The 23,747-nt window shown below is 41.0% G+C and overlaps 2 protein-coding genes across 4 annotated transcripts; both read right to left on the bottom strand.

The window, feature by feature from the left end:
* Positions 1-264: 264 nt before the first annotated feature.
* LOC111226088 (interferon-inducible GTPase 5-like) lies at positions 265-4,213 on the bottom strand. Its single transcript, XM_022751180.1, is given in 4 exon segments — positions 265-877; positions 1,070-1,103; positions 1,496-2,070; positions 4,141-4,213. Coding segments are annotated over 3 exon segments (1,215 nt in total). The 5' UTR covers positions 2,064-2,070; positions 4,141-4,213.
* Positions 4,214-6,337: 2,124 nt separating this feature from the next.
* Positions 6,338-22,020, bottom strand: mocs1 (molybdenum cofactor synthesis 1). Of its 3 annotated transcripts, none has more exons than XM_022750684.1 (11): positions 21,748-22,017; positions 20,368-20,479; positions 18,691-18,858; positions 16,874-17,038; positions 14,833-14,894; positions 12,730-12,841; positions 12,148-12,260; positions 10,792-10,902; positions 10,579-10,699; positions 9,838-9,885; positions 6,338-8,947 (listed from the first exon to the last, which is right to left on the bottom strand). In XM_022750684.1, the coding sequence occupies exons 1-11, from the start codon at positions 21,943-21,945 to the stop codon at positions 7,782-7,784; spliced, it is 2,376 nt and encodes a 791-aa protein (XP_022606405.1). In that variant the 5' UTR covers positions 21,946-22,017; the 3' UTR covers positions 6,338-7,781. The 3 variants fall into 3 exon arrangements, with proteins under 3 accessions (XP_022606405.1, XP_022606406.1, XP_022606407.1); XM_022750685.1 differs by having other exon boundaries at positions 16,874-17,035; XM_022750686.1 differs by having other exon boundaries at positions 8,858-8,947; positions 9,823-9,885; positions 21,748-22,020.
* Positions 22,021-23,747: the final 1,727 nt, after the last annotated feature.

Below are 23,747 nucleotides of genomic sequence, written 5' to 3'. Positions count from 1 at the left end.
CTGTGTTACATGTTAAATGAAAGTTTACTACAGCAATCATTCAAAACCCTTCATTTAAAGAAGATGAAAACACATTATTTAGACAGTAACCATCACATTATCTGACTTAATCATTGTTTGGTTAAATGTGCAACTAGATTAGAAAACTATGATTTGTATACAGAGCTTGATAAATAATTACACTGCACTCAGAAATAATTCAGAAGTTCACTGTATTGTACAATAACAGCTTTAAATGTGTCATGTTTCCCTTCATTTATGATATCACACTGTGGTATTTAAACCCAGGGCCCTTGTAAATACTTTCTGTGCATCCTCAGCAAGCATGTTGAGGGAAGTACTGAGCACTCTGTAGATGGAGGTAAAAGAGAGGCCCATTGCTATTGGGATTCCAATTATTGGAATGAATCTGGATCCTTCCTCTGCTGCCATAAATGCAGCTTCGCTTGCTGATAATAAAAATACCTTGATGACAAGATCTTGAGTTATTTCTACTGCAGCCAGTGGTGATGTCATCACTACTTTGAGATCAGCCAAAGGCACATCTGCACTAAAAGCAAGATTCTGCAGTGACTTGCTATCAAGACCAAAAGTAACTTGGTACCTTTTGATGGCTTTAATCAGAATGGTTAGATCAACAGCAACAGAGAGCCCAGGGACTAGTGCAAATGCTCCGAGTGCAGACAGAGAGGCGTAGTACTTTACAGTTGACTGTAAAATCTCTTTCTTCTTGTCGATGATCTCACGGCTGATATTGGTCATGGCGAGCAGCAGAGCGTTCCTCTTGTGAGCAGGAAGTTCTCTCTCTAGAGTCTCCTCTAACAGATGGAAATCATGCAGGTGGAGCTCAGAGCTGGACACCAGGAAGACTCAACACCTTGTTTCTGAAGACCTGTGTCACAAAGAGAATGGAGACGTTGATATCAGGGAGTGAAATTAAACTGAAATTACAAAAAACCTCTTGAGGTTCCACATGTCAGGATTTACTTCAGAGTGTCATTAGGAGGCTCAGTCAGTGCTCATATGACTTATTTTATTACCTGCTAACATTGTTAGCTCCTCCTCTCACCTTGGGCTGCCCAGTTCTTTTTGACTCTTCAGTACTTACAATGAAACAGTGTCTACTTGTGAACCTTGTTGAATGTAAGTTTTAGTCGTACGTGATTTTCCTCTCTAATCTCAGACTGTTTCATCTGACTAACTGTTAGTGACTTGGAATCATAAAACAAACCAGTGCTTCACAAGAAAAAAAATCTGATCCTAATCTTAAGAACCATTAGATCACGTTCTACCAGATTTATAACATAATTTCATATTTTGAATGTGGAATTGTATTTGAATGTAAGAGAGTACGATGTGTCAGGGTCAGATAGATACAGTCTGACTAAAGCTTCTATTCCTTAAGCGAATACACAAGATAGTGTTTAGTATCACAACAAGATTGGTTTGTTTTCAATAGCTGTAATCAGTAATCATTGTAAATGATTGTCCTTACCTTGAATGCAGTTTTCCCTGATCTGTGTCAGAGTCATTTCTGCATTGAAATCCCTCTTACTTCTTTCTGCATTACGTAAGTCCTGGTCGATCTTTGAGCGAACAAAGTAGAACTTTTTCTCCATCCTCTGAATCTCCTGAGCGAGTTTCACATCATTTTCTCTGAAGCGATCAGCTGAGATGATGATGAAGAAGTCGAACCTCTCAAATCCAACATGCTGCAGGTACTTGTCAGCTGGAAAGCTGGTGGTTCCAATGCCAGGGAGATCCCACAACGTGACATTGGGATAGTTTGGATGGGGGTATGGTGTAACATCTGAGGTGGTTTCTACACAACCAGTAGGAGCGGCCTTCACATCTCTGTTGTCTATGCCTCTAAAGGCATTAACAAAGGTGGATTTACCAGAGCCAGACTCCCCTGTGATGCCAATATTTAATGGAATATTATTCTGCTGCTTCATATGCTCCTGGATCTTTGCAGCTGCTGAGGTAGGCCTGTTGTTTTGCAGCTCTTCTCTAATTTCTTTCATTTCTTCCATTTCTGGATATGAATCAAATGGATCATCCATGCTGATCCTTGAAAAGAAGAGAAAAAACCACCGTATTGTTATTTTGGGGTTGAATGTACACTAGCAGAATATATGAACCTTCTTTGAAATGATATAATAATAATAATAATAATAATAATAATAATAATAATAATAATAATAATAATAATAATAATAATAATAACTTTGTTTACGTAGCAAAGGAAATAAAACCTGCTGGGTTCCTTTAATATTTTGCTCAGTCATCTTTGGTGTTTTATAGAATATCCACAGAGAGAGGATATCAGTGTGGATGTGTTACAGGAAGGTCTGGATGGGATTTACACAGAATTTTCAACCAACAGCAGGTTAAAGGTGAAGTTCACCTGCTTGTTGTCACTGAAGCTACTAACAGCTGTTTTATATATTTCAGTGGGTCACTCACAGTGGTGGAAGTATTCACATCCTTTACTTCAGTAAAAGTACCAGTTTATAAAAGTAAAAATACTTCACTACAAGTAAAAGTCATTCAAAATATTATTTGAGTGTTATCAATACGTTTTATCTGTTTTTTTATGCACGATGTTAATGTGAAAAGTAACCAGGGTAACTGTAGTTGTCAGATAAAAAGTCCCATATCTTCCTCTGATATGTAGTGGAGTAGAAGGATAAAGTAGCAGTAACTGGAAATTTGTAAGTAAAGTACAAGTACCTGAAAACTGTACTGAAGTAAAGTACAAGTACTTCTTTCCAACTCTGGTCCCTCACTGTGCAGTCTGTTTCAGCAGAGGAAAAGCATTTTGTGAGATTTAACTGAGGAGGGTGATAAACTTCCTCTGTTCACCTGGTTAGAATCAGTCCAATCAGCTTCTGTTGTTGAATCTGTTCATAAAAACATCTAAAAACTCTCACACATCTCTTGGAGACATCGGTAAGATGGCTAGGGGAGGGGGAGGTGACACAGTCTGTAACTTTGGATATAATTATTTGTTCTGTTATTCATCACATCTTTCCAGATTTCAGAAAACACATGTAAACCTGTTTGTTTCCATTTTCCATTTGTTTTCCAGTCTCTCTTTAATTCTTGGGTGGATTCATTTAACCAGGGTTGAGGTGTTGTGTTGTATTATATGCTACAAAACAAGGAATCTTATATTCTAGGGAAGAAATCATGTGTGTTATAAAATCACCTCTAACAATAGAGACACAGTGTATCAGATTCATTACAACATTGTAGAATAATCCTATTTTTCCTTCATGTTACGTTTCCACTGACACTGGTTATTCTCTTATTCCTCAGAGTGAACTGTCACAGATTAAACACTAAACTTTGCTGAATATTAGCAGCTGCTCACTCTTTTCTCCCTGATGTTGAAGTAGATGAAAGTGGAGGAGCAGATATAAACTATATAACTTTAAATGGAGACCAGGAGAAGAGACTGCAGATGTTTAAGTTGAATTCAATCCTTTCCACAGACCAGTCCAAACACCCTTTTGTGATGGAAACTCTAAAGCAAATAATGTTCTTTCTGTTTCCTCATGTGGAGGCCACAGTGATACCTGTAGGTGAGATGATTTTCATGTTTTAGTCTGTTTGTCTGTTGACTTTCCATTTCACAGTCTAACACAGCATTACCTGTGTGTTACTCATCAAAACATGAGCTCCAAGTACTGGAGGGAAATGGAGGGAGGTTTTTGCTGAGGATGTGTGGAAACTGATTCACAAGTTCACCATATTGTCTCAGTCATTAAGTTATCAAGTGTGATATTCTCTGGCCTGCAGTCTACTGCTACAGGTCCGGGATCGCTGATAACAGCACAGTCAGATGACCCAAATGCAAACACACAGGGAAGCCTGTTTAATGAAGTAGCTTGGAGGCTTATATTCAGACGGGTGGACAAGGTGGCGGGCAGGTATCCAGGTACAAACAACACAGAAATAAATGCAGGCAGCAGGTACATGAGAAACACAGAAACAAATCCAGGACCATGAGCAGAACAGTACAGGCAAACAGGAATCCAGAACCAGATAATGGCAATAACTGGAAATTCTGTGTAGTCTGGTTTAGCAGAACATATGTATTTGGTGCGATTTAGTTGTGGAGGATGATAAACTTACTCTGTTCTCCTGGTTAAAATCAGTCCAATCAGCAAGCGTCTTGTTCTGACCTGCAGCCTCCTCCTGAGATCTCCTTCAGCTCACTGATACACTCTGCTTCTCCTCACTAGTTGGGAAGGTTGAGGTCACTAAAACAGGGTCAGGTGGTGTTCCTGTCAAGCTGGTTCTTCCAGAATCAGATGCCAAACCTGGATGTGCAGAGTAATAGAAAACAATAGTCCATACTCTATAACCACAGGGCGAGGTCAATTTTAATGTACTTGTAGCTGTAGCAAAACGTCACTAATATTTCCAATCACAACCACAAATTATGCCTGGCTGTAAAATATTTCACAATCCATGTTTGTATCTCGTGGAGTATTTAAACACCAGAGTAACATGTTTCCATTCATTTATGATATCACACTGAGGTGTTTAAACACAGGGCCCTTGTAAATACTTTCTGTGCATCCTCAGCGAGCATGCTGAGGGAACTACTGAGCATTCTGTTGGGATTCCAAATAATGGTATGAGTCTGAATGCATCCTCTGCTTCTATTAATGCACCAGTGCTTGAGGGCAGGATGTTCATGACAAGCTCTTTAGTTATTTCTACTGCAGCCAGTGGTGATGTCATCACTCCTTTCGCATGTGGAGACGCCACACGTGCTGGACCAGTGGTCGCCACCACAGCCAGACAAACCTTTTTAGGGCTCAGACGACATCCCTGTGTATGGCTCTGCTGCATGAACTTTGTACTAATAAAGACTATTTCCTGTTATTGCTGGGTCTTTTCTTCATTTTAAATGATTTCCCTTACTGTACAGTCAGTGGCCAATAGAAACCTTCTGCTGTAAACAACAGAGATTCCTAACCAATCAGTGCCCATCATGTTGCCTCCTCTGTGTCAGTAAACCAGGTGGTTTACAAGAAACGCAGAGAGGAGGGGTATGATGATAATAAAATCACACACCTCCCCAAACATTTAGGAGAACAGAACCAGACAGTGGCTACACACGATGAAGAGCAGCACACTCTCCAGACTTAAACCCCATGGAGCTGGTTTGTGATGAAATGAACAGAAAGTGAAAGCAAAGCAACCTGCAAGTGCAACACAATCATGGGAACTTCTGAACATTAGATCCATTGTAGAAAGAAGCCACGAGTGTGTTCGGCTGCTGAACTTAACTTGCAACAATGATGTGACCTTTTGCATTTTTCACTTTTCATGGCATAGAAAACAGCAGCGCTTATTTCATTTCATTCCTTTTGTCCTCAGTGGTCAAGCGGTTGTCGTGGAGTTACTCCTCGGCAGGGATGTTGTCCTCAATGATGACTCTGCATGTTTCAAACTATAAAGTTCAGTTAATGAGACAGACTCAGACTACTTGACAGAGCAGGAAAGAAAATGATTAAGCCAGTTTCTTTTTAAAACTATATTTGTGACATCTGGTGCCTTTATTTAGCAAATTGTTTCTCCCAATTACAACTACATTTCCCATTAACCCTGTTTTATCTTGTATAAGAACAACACCCTACGTCCTTATTTGGCTGTGTTGTATTCCAGCAGATTTTCTAATGGTTAATAGACCAGAAACTAATATTCACATGTACTATATATATTACATATACACATTGGCAGAGAATGTTGTATGTAATCAATTTTCCTATTACCCAGGGACCTTTGCTTGCACTTCTTCACCACCCTTTATTCGTTTCTTCTTCTCCAGTCTCAGATTATCTTCATGCAGCCTGGGACATCATACAGGATGGAAGCATAACACTTGTCAGTCTTGTCATAGAAGTGAGTGTGTTGGTGTTCCCTTACAATGTGTTGCTGTGGGCTGAGGAGAGCATGGGCTCTTTGGTCGAAGGCAAACCTCTCTCCAAACCTGTGTGTACATTCTTGCTCCCATTAGAATAATGCCACTTGTTGCTTACAGGTCAGGGTGTGTGAACCTCTGCTGCATCTGAACAGCCCATCTGGTCTTTGATTAGTCCAAATTCCTTCAGAATGACTTCTGGGTCTGCACCATCTACTTGAGCTCAATCACACAGGCTCACCACGGAACATACTGCATGCTGTAACTGAGTGACACCACCTTGTGGAATCCCACTCAATACTCAACATTAAGTTGCAGTGTACAAGGTTAAACCATCACAGAGGAAAACTGTACAATATTTTGTTTTAAAATGGGAAAATAATTGCCAAACAAGCCTTCAGCGACTCACAGTTTGCATTTAATTCTTCCAAAAAAAAAGGGCAGTGCGATGAGGTGGATGCACATTGAACAACTGTTTGCAATAATACAAAAATAGCAATATTCCAGTTAGAACTGCTGGTCCACAGTGCAGACCAGAGAGGTTCATACTGACAGTTACACTGACAAAATGAATGTGACAAACAATACATGAACGCTGCATCAGCTGTCATTTCACCAGGCAGGTCAATCATATTAATTATTCATACAATTCATACAATTCATACAATTATACTCCACATTCTGAGCTAAGTTTAAATGAATGAACACAGTCAATTGAACAATCAAACAATCGAATTTGTCCCGGTGTGAGTGTTGAGTGAGGGGGCGGGGCTGTGGGGATAATATTTTATGATCTGTTGATTAAGTATCTCGATGACATCAGCTGGAAGGAATGCCAGGCTGCAGAATACAAAAATGAACTGGCATTATTATGTAAGAAACTGCCAATCAGATTTATTTATGCCATCTTATTCATTGGGGGCGTTGTTCCAGATCATTCCGACCCACTTTAACCTGTGCCAGCTCCATTTTAAATGGAATTCGTTGAGTTTATGGAGACTAAGATAAATACATTCAACAGTGTTGAGGCTGTCCTCAGTTTGTTCACTGAAAAACTTCCAGGGAGGCTTGAGAATGAAATACTTGAGTGCCCTCTAGAGACAAAAAGACACTACAACACTGCCTAAACCCTAAACGCTCCACTTGTTGCACCTATTGTATGTATTACAAGAAATAAACAATCTCGTGTGTGACACTGAGATTATTTGTGAAGCATTGCTAAATTAAAGCAAACATTAACACTGTTTGGATAACATGATTCATGTCTCCCTTGTCTCGCTCCCTGCCATAGCTAACATCTACAGAGCTTGGTGTGTCTTTCACCATCTTTTTGCCCTCCTGACATCTGGATGGAGGTCCCAGAGCATCCGTGTCAAGTCTGCCGGACTACGCAACATGTTCTTGCCCTAAGTCGTCAGGATCCTGAACGCTCAGGAAAAACGGAGGATCCCACAAACGCGAAACTAAACTATGGCTGACCATTGTTCATCTGCTTTAAGTGACTTTTAAAGTCTCATCTGTCGAATATGTTGCACTGTGGAGAACAATACATGTCAAGTGTGTACTATGGGAGTAACAATAAAGCACTTGAACTTGAACTCATATAGTGCAGGATAAGTGACACTCGAAGTAATTCAACTGGTAAAATGTCACTGGAGTTGGCAATCAAGCGAGCTGCAGGCAGAGGTTGGCAGGATGGGGGTAAAACCTATGTGTAGAATTTCTTATGAGACTACAACAACCTTCAAATGAACTGGATGGCATAAATTTTTGCTTGTAGAAAAATGTGACCATGCCAGTGAAAGTTGGGACAATCTTGATGCTTTCAGTGCATTCATTCTCAGTTTTCCTGTGTCGGATTCATTGGTAGGGGAGGTGGTGAAGGATGACGATGGAAGTCCCTCTTCCCTCCAGTCTTACTGATCAGTTTTACATCTGTGATGATGATGTCATGGCTCACTGCCTTGCACATGTCATAGACAGTCAGCGCTGCCACAGAAACGGCTGTCAAAGCCTCCATCTCAACTCCTGTCCTGCCCGTAGTGCTACAAGATGCTGTGATGAGGGCAGCGTTCTGCGGCTCATCCAAGTCAAAGGTGACAGAGATGCAGTCTAAGGGGAGCGGGTGGCAGAGAGGAATAAGGGTTGAGGTCTGCTTGGAAGCCATGATGCCGGACAACTGCGCCACCGCCAAGGCGTCACCCTTAGCCAGCTGGTTATCCCGAAGCAGCCGGAAAGCAGTGGGGCCCAAGACGACGGTGGCGCGGGCTGTGGCTGTTCGACGTGTGGGGACTTTACCCCCAACATCCACCATGGTGGCTCGGCCCTGGGCGTCTGTATGCGTCAGCTGGGCTTCGCTGGTTTCATCCAGGGGAGTGTTGGACACATTTGTGCCCGTCTTGGTCTGATCACTCACAGATGGTCTGAGTTTGATGCTGGGGTCTTCGCTGGAACTCTGATTGTGGCACAGTCTAACACTGTGGTGTTTCAGATTCATTTTGGCGTTCATTAGTGTGCAAAAAATAGGTGTTCCTGGGGTCCTGAGTAAGTGGCTCTTCAAGGCTTCAGGACCCCTGGCTTGTGCGTACCTGAGACAGTCTTCATTAATGTTGCTCATGTCATTTGTGCGTGTAGTAAAACTTGCAGTCTTAGTGTGACAACTGGTGAAAGTGAGACCACTACCAAATTCAGAGGAGTGAAGCGGTGCTACACTGTGGAGGTTGTCTGTCGCCTTAAGTTTTTCTTTGTTGATATGTGACCTAACATGGGCACCCCCACTCATTAAGGTTCTAGAGCAGCAAACATGGGCTGCCTGTGTTGAAGCAGTGCAATCTGGAAGGCACAATAACCCCTCTCTATGCAGGACCCTCCTGCTGCCTGAATGACACATGTGAGGAGCTGCTGTTGGAGAGAGGAATGTGTCGTCTGTAAGCTGGGAAACAATGGGGAAAGCCCTCTGGCTGTCTGGTGACACTGGCAGAGACGAAGGCCTCTGGGATGTGGTGCCTGTCGGAGGAAGAAGAAAATATCAGTCAAGGACATTGTTTAACAAAAACAAGAAACCTTCATATTTAGTTGAAGATGATTTCTTCACTGCTCAGGAAAAAAAAATAAAATTGTTGCTTCAAATGTGAATGCACCTTTAATCTGCATAATTAACCCATTATTCCCATTGGTCACAATGGTGAATGTCAAATTATTTTCAGTTATAAGGCTCTAAAAATGTCACTGAATGTTCTATCATTGCATTTCCAACAAATATTGAAATAATAAAGGGTCTCAATTAAATATGTGCAGTGTCACATGTTTAGCGTAAACTGTCACATGACCAGAGCTGTTTACTTCCTGGTTGCACCACGGGAAGAGGATGGCTGCGTCAAAGCTCCCACACAAAAGGTAAGTAAAGTTTGTTAACATACAGATGTTTGGTGCACATCATCTTTAAGGTGTCTAGTGTCAATGGAGGCATTTGCAATTACTCAACTATGTTCAGTGTGGTCATAGAATGAGTAAACATGTCGATGGCAACAATAGTAATAGTATAGTGCTCTTCCAGTCTTATCAACTACTCAAAGCACTTTACAATGAAAGCCACATTCAGCCAATGCTTTTTCCTCCACATATAGAGATTTTCTCACCCACCAGTCAAAACTGTGACCAACCATAAAACACACATTTTCACCTATTGTTCCATAAATATTTGAAGAGATAAAGACACATGGTATTTTCATATTTTGGAAAGATTTGGGAATAAATGGGTTAACTACAAATAGGCTGTGAATGTAGAAGAAATATGGTGCTACAGCCCATGATGATCAAACCATCATAATTAAATCACGACTGAGCAGTGAGAGAACTGAATGTGAGAGCTTTGTACGTACAGCCATGTCACCCACCAATGAGGATCATAGGCCTGTTCTTCATCTGGGAGATACTGAACATGCCTGAAGAAACAAAGAGAAAGAGATTACATTCCAGCAGAACATCAAACTCCTCAGTAATCTGCGGCCCTGTTCAGACCTGGTATTAACAACGGTCCCAGGTGATCTGATCACAGGTGGACAGCTCTGAGTACAAGTGTGAACGCACCCAAGACGCATTGAGGACGCATTTGAGATCCAGTCACTCAGACCACATTCAGAGGTGGTCTGGATCACATGTGGCCACATTCTTTTAGCAGTGTGAATACATGTGTGTCCTGGGCCACATTGAAGGACCAACTACTTTACTAGCCTCCACTGCCACAGTCTGATTAGCTCCGCCACAGTTTCATAATTAACCAAAAATATTTTACTACTTGAAATGGATAAAACCTTATTTCATTGTAGAGCTGTGTGCAGTGCATTGATGTGCTCAACCCCTTCATACCACACTCTCTTCCTCTGTCTCTCTCACACACACATACACACACACACGCACACGCACACTGACATGTTGGCCACAACGAATACCTGTTTATTTGCATATAAAGCGGGTGAGATCCAATCACTCGAGACGCATTTCAAAGTGACGAACTTAGAGCTGACCACTTATGATCGGATCAATGAAGACGCACGTTAACGCCAGGTCTGAACAGGGCCTGTGATTATACCCCACAAATGACGTTCTGTATATAAACTGACTTCACACAAATCTACCTGCATGTTGTTTCTTCTTCCTGCCCACGGCTGCTCCGATGATTTGCAGTAACTCTTCATCTGATGCCCCAGAGCGCAAGACATCTCTGAGGGACACTTCAGAGTTACCAAACAAACACACCTGAGAGAGGACAGAGAGGGATGAGTATAGATAAGACACTAAAAAGATGGTTACAAAAACAGACCTCATTAACCGCTCAACTGTAGCTTTACCTTGAGGCTGCCATCTGCAGTGATGCGTAAGCGGTTGCAGGAGCCACAGAAATGTTCAGACATGGAGGTGATGAAGCCCACCTGACCTTTGAAGCCTTGCACTTTAAATGTCTGTTACAAGAGAAGAGTGTCAAGCCATTATCCCTGTGAGCATTCAATGACAAAGAGTTTAACAAATAATTAAACCAATAATTCCATTGCTGCATGTGTGTGTCTGCTGATAGGATACCACAGTGTATTCTGAAAGCTGAGTTTGAATGACTTACATGTGATGAGAATGATTCTAAATAATGCAGACTAGCTTAACAAGAATGAGTGGTGCTAGCATCATCCTGATTTATTTTCCAGGAAAATTAGGAGTTCCAGCAGGAGAAAATGACTTGAGATGTATATACACAAATACAGGTCAGGAGCTTCACTAAACGGTCACATCTAACATCAGAATGGGGAAAAATATGATCTCAATGATTCTGACTGTGGCAAAACTGCTGATCTCCTGGGATTTTCACACACAAAAACAAAGAACATCCAGTGAGTGGTAGTTCTGCAGATGGAAACTCTTTGTGGATGAGAGAGGTGAGAGGAGAAGGGTCAGACTGGTTGGAACTGACAGAAAGGCTATGGTAACTCAGATAACCACTCTTTACAACTGTGGTGAGCAGAAAACCACCAGAATGAACAACAGGTCCAACCTTGAGGTGGAACAGCAGAAGATCACATTAGGTTCCACTTCCTGTCAAGAACAGATGTCTGAGGCTACAGTGGACACAGGCTCACAAACACTCAGTGGAAGACTGAATGCCTGGTCTGGTTAGAATTTGGTGTCAACAGCATGAATCCATGGACCAAACCTGCCTTGTGTCAACAGTCTACACCAGGGGTGGTGCTGGTGGAATGGTATAATGGTGTGGGGAATGTTTGTTGACTCACTTTGGACCCTTAATACCAATAAATCATGGTTGGAATGACACAGTCTGTCATTAATGTTGCTGCATCTCTTAATGGCTACAGTTCACCATCCTATAATGGCTACTTCCTGCATGATAATGCACCATGTCACAAAGATGAAGTCGCTGGTTTCATGAACGTGCGTTCAGTGAACTTCAGTGACCTCCCCAGTCACCAGATCTGACTCCAGTAGAACACGTTTGGGATGTGGTAGAACAGCATGACTGTGCTGCTGACAAATCAGAAATGATGTGATGCAGTCATGGCAACATGGAGCAGAGTCTCAAAGGAATGTTTCCAACACCTTGTGGACTCTATGCCACGAATTGTGGCTATTGTGAGAGCAAAGGGAGTCTCTACCCAGTATTAGCATGGTGTGGAGCGTATCGTGCAGTTGAGGACACTGACCTTAGCGGTGTCTGTGTGTCCAGTTTGAACCCTTTCCAGCTTGGGCCACTGCTGCCTGATACGGTCCAGCATCTCCTGGTAACTCACCATCTTCTTAAAGTTCCACTTGTTGCCTGCAGAGAGGAGAAGAGGCAGTGTGGGTCAGTGCATGGTGTAGCATGCCACAAGCCAACAAACTCACTTCTGCATCAGCAGCACATCAGTACTGTTTCTGCAAGCACAACTGAAGAGACCACATTGTCTTCACAGATGTGACCAAAGGACATATTAAAAGCATAACATTTGCATGAAACCAATACCATTTTATTGGTGTTACTAAATTCTTAAATAAGTTATCTGACCGCTGCATATTAAATATTCAAATGGATGATTTGAGTTTAAAATCTGTTGCAGCAGCAGTTGACATTGTAGACAGAATTACTCTACATATTTCATTGCAAAATTTCCATGTTTAAAATCCTTTGAATACCTAAACAATGAGTCAATAATGTGCTGTATGAAAATGGCCCAGTACTATAATCTGACTCTTTAGATACTTTTTCAGACATGTGTAATAAAAGACTGCAGGACGTGAGCACCTACCATCAAAGGGCATGTATTCGATGAAGCGCACCTCCAGTGGCTTCTTCTCTGTCAGCGCCACAAAATCTAGCAGCTCGTCCTCATTGAGGCCTCGCATGACCACACAGTTGACCTGCAGAGGGCAGCACACAACAATAAGCCACTAATTACAAAGCTGTACATCCATCTCCTCAGAAATCTGTTATATCTCAACTGTAAGGATTCAAGGCCAAATGCAAATGAAGCAGTTAGATGTTTTTGCATCTGGATGAAAAAAAATGACTTAAAGGAGACGCAGGTATCAATATTTAATTGTATAAAATAGTCTGAAGTAAAATGCACCTGATGGACTAATCCATTAGTAGTTGATGATGTCACATGGAGGAATAATGTTTCAGATTTTTTTTTAAAGTCTAAATGAAATCCCATGTTGTCTTAACTGACCTGGCTGAACTGACAGTTGTCATTAGAACAGGTTCTGGCAAATTAAAAAGCAGCCTATATCAGCAGTCTGAAGAGCTGTGTGCAATTTACTGCTGAGCCGTCGGTGACATCATGAGGGGGACCAAATTTCACTATTGGTTGTCGGTCAATCGTGCATTACCACCAAGTGGACGGGAGTCCCTATACACTCTTATTCATGAGCCCTCTCAGTCTCATTATGTTCCACTCAGGAGCGTCTGCTAAGTCAAGAGCGACACCTAGTGGTTTCAGTACACCGTTTCAGTCCAGTGTTTGGCTAAATATCAAACAGTATGAGTACTTTTACACTGATTACATTTAAATGATTTTACAAATTGGTTTTATTTTTTAACTTTTTACATTTAATCTCATGCAAGTCAGCATTAAGGTACTGAAAACTGCCTATTTAATGTTATCATATCATAAACTATGGTGCAAGACTTGTGTTCATGTTTGTAAGTTAGATATGAAGTAGACTTAGCAGGAAGCAGGCTGCTGTGTGGCCCAGTGTGATGTCTGCTCTGCCTACGACAGACTACGCATCTTTGAATTAATGCAAACCTAGGGAGCTCCATCATGAAACCAAGAAATATAAAATATAATATTCTCCTTTTCTATTCTCCTTTTCGGTTTTTCATTTTTTCTCAAAGGAGAAGTCGCAGAAGTGCAGTAACAGAAAAAAAAATGCAATTTACTTTGAGCTGGACTTTAAAAAGGGCCATGATGTGTAACTCCTTCAGGATGGTGCTGTGTTATCTTTGGGATTTGATAAAGAATGTGAAAGTTTAAAACAGCAGCAGACATCCTGCACTTGAGTTTTCTGCCACATGTGAACCGTCCCTGTATCAGTTTCTGTTATTTACGTTCTGTTGACACATTCGCTGCGCATACAGTTTAAAATGAGGGTCGCTCACTCAGATTAAACTTGACTCTGGACAAAAGGAGTAAGTACAGACGAGTACCGTTGAATTTATAACTGCAGCCAGTGGCATCAAGCTAACCAGCTTAACATCTTAGCAAACATGCTGTCATACCTTATCAGTAAGAAGAATTAGACCAACAAAATAGCTATGGTATGTTTCTTATCGTATCTTTGCATTCCAAAAGCAAGCAATCCAGCAGAAGAAACACATACAGGAATCACACACTTCTTATATTATTAAGTCTCAGGAGGGGAGTCTGGTTGTGTGAACCAGCTTAAATGTTAGTTTGTTCGTTAGTTTTTTTCCATGCACAGTGCAACAGAGCTGTGATAAGCAGTGAGTAATAACACACACTAAATCAGGAGGCAGCTTAGTGGCTCTTGTGTGTGGGCAAAGTCGGGACATGGATGAAATATATAGTTTACATTAAGAGGAAACCAATTCCTGTTTTTCCTCACTCTAATAATAAATACAAATATGATATTTAAGAAATGTCCAAGCAATAATTCATATTAAGAAGAGCTTCACTCTTGGCCGAGGCAATGGCCCTTACAACAATCATAAATACAGAGTGGGGGAAAATTTCACTGAAAACAGTTGTTGGGTCACATTTTTCAATTATGCTTCAGTTATCACAATACATTTGTTTTTCAGTACATAACTGATGATACTGTTGGGGAGGTTAACATATAGTAAACATTTCTGGGTAAAAGCAAAGCTGAAAAGATGAATGAAATACCTTCACAGGGTTGTAGCCCATTTCAATGGCCTTATCAATGCCCTCCATGACCTTGTGGAAACCTGGTAAAAAAAAAAAAAAAAAAGAAATGTTTAAGCCCCAAATGTAAGGTGGATATGGTGTGTGATTGGTGGAAAGTTTTAGTTGAACATGCACAGAGCCAGGGCAGTATGGTGGTTAGTACTGTTGCTTCACAGTAAAAGCCTTTCTGTGTGGAGTTTGCATGTTCTCCCTGTGCGTCCAGGCGCTCCAGTTTCCTCCCACAGTCTAAAGACGTGCAGGTCGGGTTGACTGGCGATTCTAAATTGCTCGTAGCTGTGAATGTCAGCGTGAATGTGGGTGAGTGTACCCCGCCTCTTGCCCAATGTCAGCTGGGATTGACTCCAGCCGCCCTGTGACCCTCAAGGGTGTAAGCAGGATAGCTAATGGATGGATGGATATATTGAGCCATATAACAGGCATACAACAATCTTGAGATAAGAGTAGGTTTCTGAAATGTGGGCTGTTTGAGCTTCACAGACCATCACAACATAAGCTCCGTTTTCTCTGTTCACTGCCTGCTCACATCTGAGTTAAGCCCAAACCACTGATATGTAAACAACTGCAACTAATCCCTCACTAGCAGCCAGAGCTTTTTTTTACAGCACACTGCCAATGTCAGACTCATCATTTGTTTTCATCTGCACAAAACCTACAAATCCAGGCAGACTCTCACTGGCTGGTAAGCTGCTCTGTGGGAGGTGAGGCTTATGTTTAGTCCTCAAGAATTCTTCTTAATAGCAATTAAATGCCACATATGTTGTACTTAAAATCATAAGCTTAGTGGAGGCAAAGAGACAAGATTTCATTCAGGCTATACCTACAGCAACTAATATCTGCTTAAGCTTTTACTGAAATCTTGTCTCTTGACACCTGACTGATCAGGTGTTGTGAAAGGGGCTGGCTCAGAAGTTGCCTTCTCTTTGTGCCAGTAACGCCATCACGCTTTTTTTTTTTTTTCCCTCCTTCATTTCCTAACCTCGGCCGGTCCATCTGTGCCTGCCTTCCACGAGCCAACCACCCAGCGCTCTGCCCTGCTGTTACCTCCAGACCAGTCCATGTGTGTTTAGAGCTTACAGGCTCCTTCTGTAACCTAATGGAACTGACCCATAATGGCCACATATACAGAGTGATTTAGGCTGTCAACACCGTGAGGTTTTGGACAGAGACAGAGAAACAGCAGAGCCAAACTAACACTTCTACACTATTTTCTAGAGATAAGAGCTATCAGGTGTAGCGAGCCCCGGTATAGAACGGGCCCTGGGGCTACATTAGTCAAGACCACGTTATCACCGACCTTAACGGTTCTGCTATCGGTACTGGAGCAGTTGCGTTTTTTTGGGTTTTTTTTTCTCCACTAAATAAACGTTATCTTGCACATTTATTTCACCAACTCCATCAAATATCCATCTATGTATGTATATTTTCGCTGTTCTCACAGAAGACGAGAGATGTGTCGCTCTCTCTCTCTCTCTCTCTCTGCCTGCTGTATGTGTGAGCGGAGGGCAGGGGGTGGGGCTGTTGTTCCAGTGACACACACACACACACACCAGACCCAAGCTCGTAGCCTACCTTTAGATAGATAACGATGTTGGAGAGAACCAAACGGTCCAAAGTGTGGCTCTACTTTACTAGAGTTGATGCAGACACAGTTTTTTTTTTCTTCCTCAAAAAGTATTGATAAGAGAACCGTTAAAGTACCAGATCGATAAGCAGTATCAGTAAGAGTAGTAGTACCTTTAAAATCTTAACGACACTCATCCCTAATCATGTGTCAAAGAAACTGCAGACTTAACACAAATTTTATAATTTCTGTACTACATTCAATATGAGCCACAGTAACAAACGATTGTCTTGTAGCAGAATTGTTTATCTCTGACACTTGTGTCCTTTTTTTAACCTCTGGGTTTTTTTAACATTACATCTACTGTTACATTGTAAGCATCAATCAACTTCTTTTATGTCTTGCAGCTAACATTATGGATCAGATACTTTTCCCTACCTTTTCGCCTGACAATAAACTCAAACTTGGCAGGAACCAGTGAATCCAGGCTGATGTTAATCAGGTCAAGGCCGGTATCTTTCAGCTTGGGCAGAAGCCTGGCCAAGTTCATGCCGTTGGTTGTTATCGCAATGGTTTTCAGGCCCTCCAACTTCCTCAGTTCTGCTGTAGAGGGAGAGCAAACATGGAAACAAGAAAGAAGAACCAGAGAGAGAGAAAGTAAAACACACAGAAAGAAAACTGTGGTTAAGATGTGTATAAAGCATTCCTGAGGAGCTGGTGGCACCAACTGTTCTTCAGTTCAAACTTAATCTAGTTACAGAGCTTAAAGCAAGGGAAATGTCCATGCCTGAAATTAGAGATACTTTGGTGGTATGAGATGCTAAAAACATAGCCTAGCAAGCCGTAAACTACAAGCCAAATGGATGACGGCTGTGGCAAATATCTGATGCCTGTTATATAATGTCCATGGCAGTTAAGGTATAGAGAGAGGGACAGTAAAAACGTAATGCATTTTTTCACAGCCCACTGCCGCACCAGTGCTGTGGGATTTCTCCCGGTGCTGATGGCCAGTCCGACTATGACAGACAGGTCCGTTGTCAACGTGCTGCCCACAGCTCTACAATGAAATAAGATTATATCAATTTGAAATAGTAAAAGAAATGAGATAAATCTATATGCGGCAAGTCAATATTGTGGCAGGCCACCGCGGAAAAATGTTACAGTGGAAACACTGGCTGATCAGACATTTGATCAAAATGTTGTTTCATACTGATATAAACGGGAAAGATTTTGAATTCCATCTCACAACAATAAAATATACAATACCTCAAAATCCAAAGCAGTACGCTGATAATGTCAGATTACATGACTTAACTTACTGAATACCACCAACTATGAAAGACATATATATATGTATACACATACAGATACATACCGTATACATGTATATATATGGATGGATATATATACAGATGGTTTCACCAAGAAAAGAAACGTATAAATGTATGTTTGTTGATATGTAAAAAACCTTTGTGAAACCAAACCATAACCTTTAACAAATGTCAGCCCATCTCTGAGACACATCATTAAATCAAAAATATATGTATGTTCTCCTCATTTATATACAAATGCAATACATCAAAATTTTGGACACTTGTTTCCACTTCAAATTATTTTCTTCTGTCAACTTCAGTGAGGGTCATGTGAGGTCGCAGGGATGGCCTGTCACATGACAGTGATAATTCATGATCTTTATGGGGTTGTTAGCAGCCTATGGTCCTCTTTCTACCAAAACATCACCCATTGGTCACACGACATTGCTTTGTTCATTCATGTCACGCTTTAATGTTGCTTCCTGAGGTATTGTCCTCAGAACGTGATCCTCAGTGGCCGAGGCTGCAACGGTTAACCTACAAATCAGGCTGTGAAATTAAAATGATATGATAATACGTCATAAGACTAAGCACAGAGCTGTGGTGTAAAAAAATGAGGGCATGCATGGAAAACTACCCCCCCCTTCTCTCCTCATGTCACTTAGAGAAGTTCCTGCTCCTGAATCATTCCTTTGAAAAGACTGTCACTACATCCACTTAGACATGTGATGACATGTGTTGAAACAACTCGACACAGAGTCAAAACAGCTTTCCATGTCCTCTGCAATCCTAAGGAGTAGTGTACACACCCAGTTTTCTTCAGAGGTGATTATGAACTAATATTAACTGTATAATTAATTCTGAACTAGCAGCGTACCAGACTCATTACAGCTTCACATACTTAATACTAGCTGAAATAACCAGCTTTTATATGTTTCTTACCAATGATATCCAGCACATCAGGTCTGATAAGGGGCTCTCCTCCAGTCAGGCGGATTTTGTCCACCCCCTCCTGCACGAAGAGGCGAGCCAGTTTGAGAACCTCAGAGGTGGACAGCAGCTGGCCCCGTGGCGTAAGCTTCACCCCCTCCTCTGGCATGCAGTATTGACCTGAAAATGGGAAGAGGAGTAAAATATTAACGAGGTATCAAAGATCTAATTTGCCACTCAACAGATGCCTTCATCACATATTGCCAAGATGGCACTTATTTTTCAGTGGGTGGGGTCCTGGTGGGAACTGAATTCTTAAAAAGGTGGATCAACATGATTTACCAGTAAAATGAGGAAAACTGTAAAATATTAAACCTGAGATGTAAACTTAAATGCCTCCTTTTGTAGTCACCATTTACCCTAATATTTTTTAATAATACAATTACCAAAAATAACACATCTCATTGGATCTCATTGAGTTATTTAACTTTATTTCATTTATATGTGAGCAGAACTGAAGAGATGGTTGTGCACTCTTGGTTTGTGGGGAATCATAGTCAAAAGGTTATACATGATGAACCAATCAATCCGGTCTGCTTCTACAAGTACCATGGCGTTCACTTCGGCAACACCTTTAGCTAGAAGGCTCATGTTGAAAGTTTGTGTTCTTATTTACAGCAATCTTGTTACAGCAGAGATTAAACCTCCTAAGCAGACAACAGGGTTTATGGGCTGGACCAGAGGATTTTGTGTTTAATTATACCAGGCTGTATTAAGGAGCATAGTCAGGTATGGCATGTCAGAATGGTGTGGCTCGTCCAGTACAGTGTGCCAAGACGGTTACACAAAGGACTGAACACCAGTCCCTCCAGTCAATATATGAGCAATCTATTCTCATGTAAGCACAGACAACATTGTCTGACTAATGTCATGAGCTCTTACCCTCTGGCAGACAATAAAGAGTACTCACTGGTTGCGCAATAAGTGTAATTTGTTGTCGTGATTTGCAACAGCGTGTGCTGCTCTCTTTATACATTGTTTGTTATTTAAGTGTTTGTTATATTTTTTATATCAATGTGGAGGTCACAAGTCCAAGACAAATTTCAAATCAAATCAGATCCTCTTTCTTTCCCATTGACATGTTATCAGGCATCATCAGTATGTGTTCCTTACTTTCAAGATGCTACTGCCATTAGTGATGAACCGGTTTATCTGACCCAGCACGAGTGGCTATATGGAGCCACCCCACACATTTTTGTGGACATTTTACTTTTCTTAAAATTCATGAAGAAAGTAAGCAAGTTTTTTTTTTTTTTTTAGTTAAACTAAATACTAATTAGCTTCTCCATGCAAATAACAAGCCTTGAGCAAAACACATAGAACTAAAAGCGGCCTTGACTTATCATTTTCAGGTAAAGACATTCAGTTTAGAAAACCTCTGCTCAAAACATCACTTTCCATATTCAGCTGCCTCCATCATGTCTTTCTACAGCTGACCCCGCCCTCTGCAAAGAAGGGAAAACTATGCCCCCATTATAATGAAATCTAACATTATCAGTAAGAGCTGTGGGGGTGATGGTTGTAGTCGCAGCAGCAGAAACATCATTACCAAATGTGGTGTCTTAAGGATTAGGGAGCATAAACTACAACAGCTAACAACACCTTTATTACGTCACAGTGGGAACTCACAGCGCAGGTTGCACTTCTCTGTCAGGGAGATGCGTAGGTAGCTGTGCCTCCGGCCAAAGTTGTCAGTCAAGAACGCTGAAAAGGGTAGTGTGTTGTCGTCTCTCAGCCTCTCCTGGGGATAAGCGCAACATGAAAATTACACTGTAGAACTGATCTGACAAATAGACATAGCTGAAAATGAGAGGACAGTAGCACTGCTGTGTCTAGTTTGGAATATGTTATTCATCAAACTCAAGATTTCCTCTGTTAACATACTGGCACATTTATTTTCTTATTCATGTCTTGCCAGAGAGTATTAGCACCTTAATCTCAGGCAGCAGGTTACAAAAACACTAGTGCTGTATTCTGGGTAAAAAGTATGAATCAGTCACACGGAGTGAGTTGTACATTACTTTGAACATGGCTCATGACCTTTGACTGTCAACAGTGGGCTGGATGTCAGATGTTATCAGCACAAAGGCAAGCACGTGACTCAGCGGTAGGTTCGACACATTAATGTTAATCACAGGAGCCAGCAGGACTCTTGAGTCATTATGCATCCTGCTTTTCATTTCTGTGTGTAAAACTAGAAACAGAATTGCAAGATGAATACTTTAAATCCATTGATCCTGTGTATAGGAATGAAAAAAAAAACACTTCAGCAACAGTCTTTACTTCTTAGAAAGGCCCTTAAAAATGCTTTAGAAGTATGTTCCTAGTTAATTCACCTTGTCAGTGATGATACCTGCCTGACTGACAAAGAACAATGATCTTCACATTGCAAAAGCTGTCTCTTATCGACCATGATGTAAGTTAATAACATCTTGAGGTGTAGTGGCGCTCAAATTATGCAAGAAAAGTGCCTTTGCATATAGTTTCAGAAAGAAATCAATAGATTAGTGTTTAATAAGGAAATCAAGTGAAGCTATAGACAAGTGAGTAATGAATCAAACACATGATAATATCTTTTCCTATGATTTAATCTCAGGAACCTCTCCATTTGCAAACTATTTACATAAGTAATGATTTAGGACTGAACCGGTGACAGTGGTGATAATAAAGATAATAAGGATTACAATTAAAACAGTAAATGTTTACATCCTATTAGGATCCTTCCTGAAGAATTAGCCAAATAAACTGGTGTGAATTTGAAATTTGCTGGTGCCCTCCTCCAAAACATACACCTACAGCACTGTTGTAATCATTTTCTTGTTGGTTTAATATAAAATCCCGAACAGAGTTTAACCTTTATTGGCCTGTAAACTGGACACGTTATACAACCTGTCACCTAACAGTCATTACAGTTAGCTGAGTCCTGTGTCTAGCCTGTGATTAGACATTCACAATGAAAACTTCACCACCATGTACAAGTTGTATGCAGTGTCATGGAGTCAGTATTACCTGTTTTGACCTGGACCTGGCAAAGTAGGGAGCAGCTAAAGTCGAGTCCCCAAGTTCAACTTCATTTTCCTTGTGCGTAGCACTGGACAACGGCCGCTGAACGTTCCCATTGACGCACAGTACGAAGAGTTTTCTGAAATTAATTAAACTGCTGTGTCTGTCAAACAAGCGGCAGAACGTGCCACCGACAGCAGCCATGATATTTTATTCTTCTGCCCCGAGGTCTTATCAAGTTTTCACCCTGCTTGGTGTGGACTCCTCTGCGGTAAACATGTCAGAATCCCAACGTATAGCGGAGTATCAGGGGCGGGGTTACGTCAGCCAATCGTGCCAACATACGTTAGTGCTGGTGCACGTCGGGTAGTGTAGTCCAGAGGATGGACACGCAGAAGAGTTGGGGGTTTTTACCCATATTTTTGACACAAAAACCCTTCATATGTGACTCCCTTTTCCTTTTATTTCAGTTGTACTTAAATGTTTTATATTCCTTATTAAATTGCTATAAATAATTCACACATACTGAATCCGTGGCTATCCATTGCCTCTGAAGTAATAGCCATGGGACAGCTGCCAGATTTGACTTTTCAGTATTCCAACCTTGCGCAGCACTGGAATTTCTAGTGTGCAGGTGAATGGCCCTTGCACACATGCAGTTGTTTGTGTCATCACGGTTTCTCCCCATCTCTCCAGAGCCAAAGTGTATCATCTTTTCAAGGACTTGGTGAAAGATCAGACTCTGGAGTCAGTAAATTGTCATGCTTTGGTTTGGTTGTTTTAGTTTTAGAGTGTATACCCCAGTAAGGCTCATACACACAGACTGTGCCATGAATTGTGGCTTCTTTGTGTTCCTCTGAATAATAAAAAGAATGTGCTTGTCCATTTAAAGAACAATGAAAGCAATAATAGAAATATATAAAAATATTGGTCCTATCTTCTTCCATACTGGCACTTCATCAACCCCAGTGGCTACACTTGGTGTGGGGCCCATCACACTACCAGGTAAAGGAAAGCCAAGTATTTCATTCATACATTTGGAGCAATATGACACATCACACAGTTTACACTGATCATTTCATCAAATTACAACACTGGTAAAGATGATGAAAAGCAGTTGAAAGTGGACCTAAAGATGTGGCTGAAAGGTGTGGAACATTTCCATTGTACCTTTTACTGAAAATATATCCAAGCTCAATAACAAACCTCCAAGCTCGATGTGATGACATGGTTTGAAATGACCTCATATGTGCATATACTGTTTTGTCAAACATACAGCAAAGATATATCTATCATTTTTTAAAGCATGTTTGACATATGGTAACTGACACAAATAAGAAAGTAACATCTCATGGTGGAGACAAGAAAGCTATTCCCGTACAGAAATTTAATATATGGCATATTGAGAGGGATGTTGCCATATATGTGATCTGTAAGGGGATATTTTATTATCACATATATACATCCTCTGGATGTCTACAATGCATATATATATACGTGTATATATACATATATATACCAAAAGCATGAGCCCTGTGAGAAATTAAACCAGCACATGCAGTACAGCAGTATGTATGTGTTCGTGCACACTGTCAAAATAATCTTAATCATCAGCTTAAAGCAGCTGTTTACGCAAACATCACATGTCTCCTAATTTGGTGTTTAATTTCTCATATTAAAACTAGTTCAAAACAAACAAACAAAATAAAACTGATACAAAGTCTGCTTTAGCTATAGGATACCTGTGTATATGCTCATTACCTCAATCGAGACAATTGTTGTGATGCTCACATGTACAGTGACGGGGAGGATACTGTTTGCATTGTGTGATGTATCCACTAGATGGCAGTACAATCTTGAATTTGTTTTTTGGAGTCTAAATCGAATAAAAAAAGGAAATTTTGTAATGGGAGTGATCTTCTGAAACAGCTCACAGCATATTCAACTTAATGTCTACGTAAAATGACTGAATGACACACTGTGGCTGCATGGAATCAACAACACAG

This window comes from Seriola dumerili, unplaced genomic scaffold (genome assembly GCF_002260705.1).
Source record: "Seriola dumerili isolate Sdu_G_001 unplaced genomic scaffold, Sdu_1.0 BDQW01000149.1, whole genome shotgun sequence".
NCBI lineage: Eukaryota > Metazoa > Chordata > Actinopteri > Carangiformes > Carangidae > Seriola > Seriola dumerili.
This window is presented reverse-complemented; position numbering and strand designations above follow the sequence as displayed.

Coding starts and splice junctions, on each gene's coding strand:
- mocs1 (XM_022750684.1), bottom strand. CDS start 21,945: ATGGCTGCTGTCGGTGGCACGTTCTGCCGCTTGTTTGACAGACACAGC. Junction 17,039..18,690: donor TGATGTGCTGGATATCATTG/GTAAGAAACATA, acceptor CTCCCTCTACAG/CAGAACTGAGGAAGTTGGAG. Junction 10,903..12,147: donor GACACACAGACACCGCTAAG/GTCAGTGTCCTC, acceptor CTCTTGTAACAG/ACATTTAAAGTGCAAGGCTT.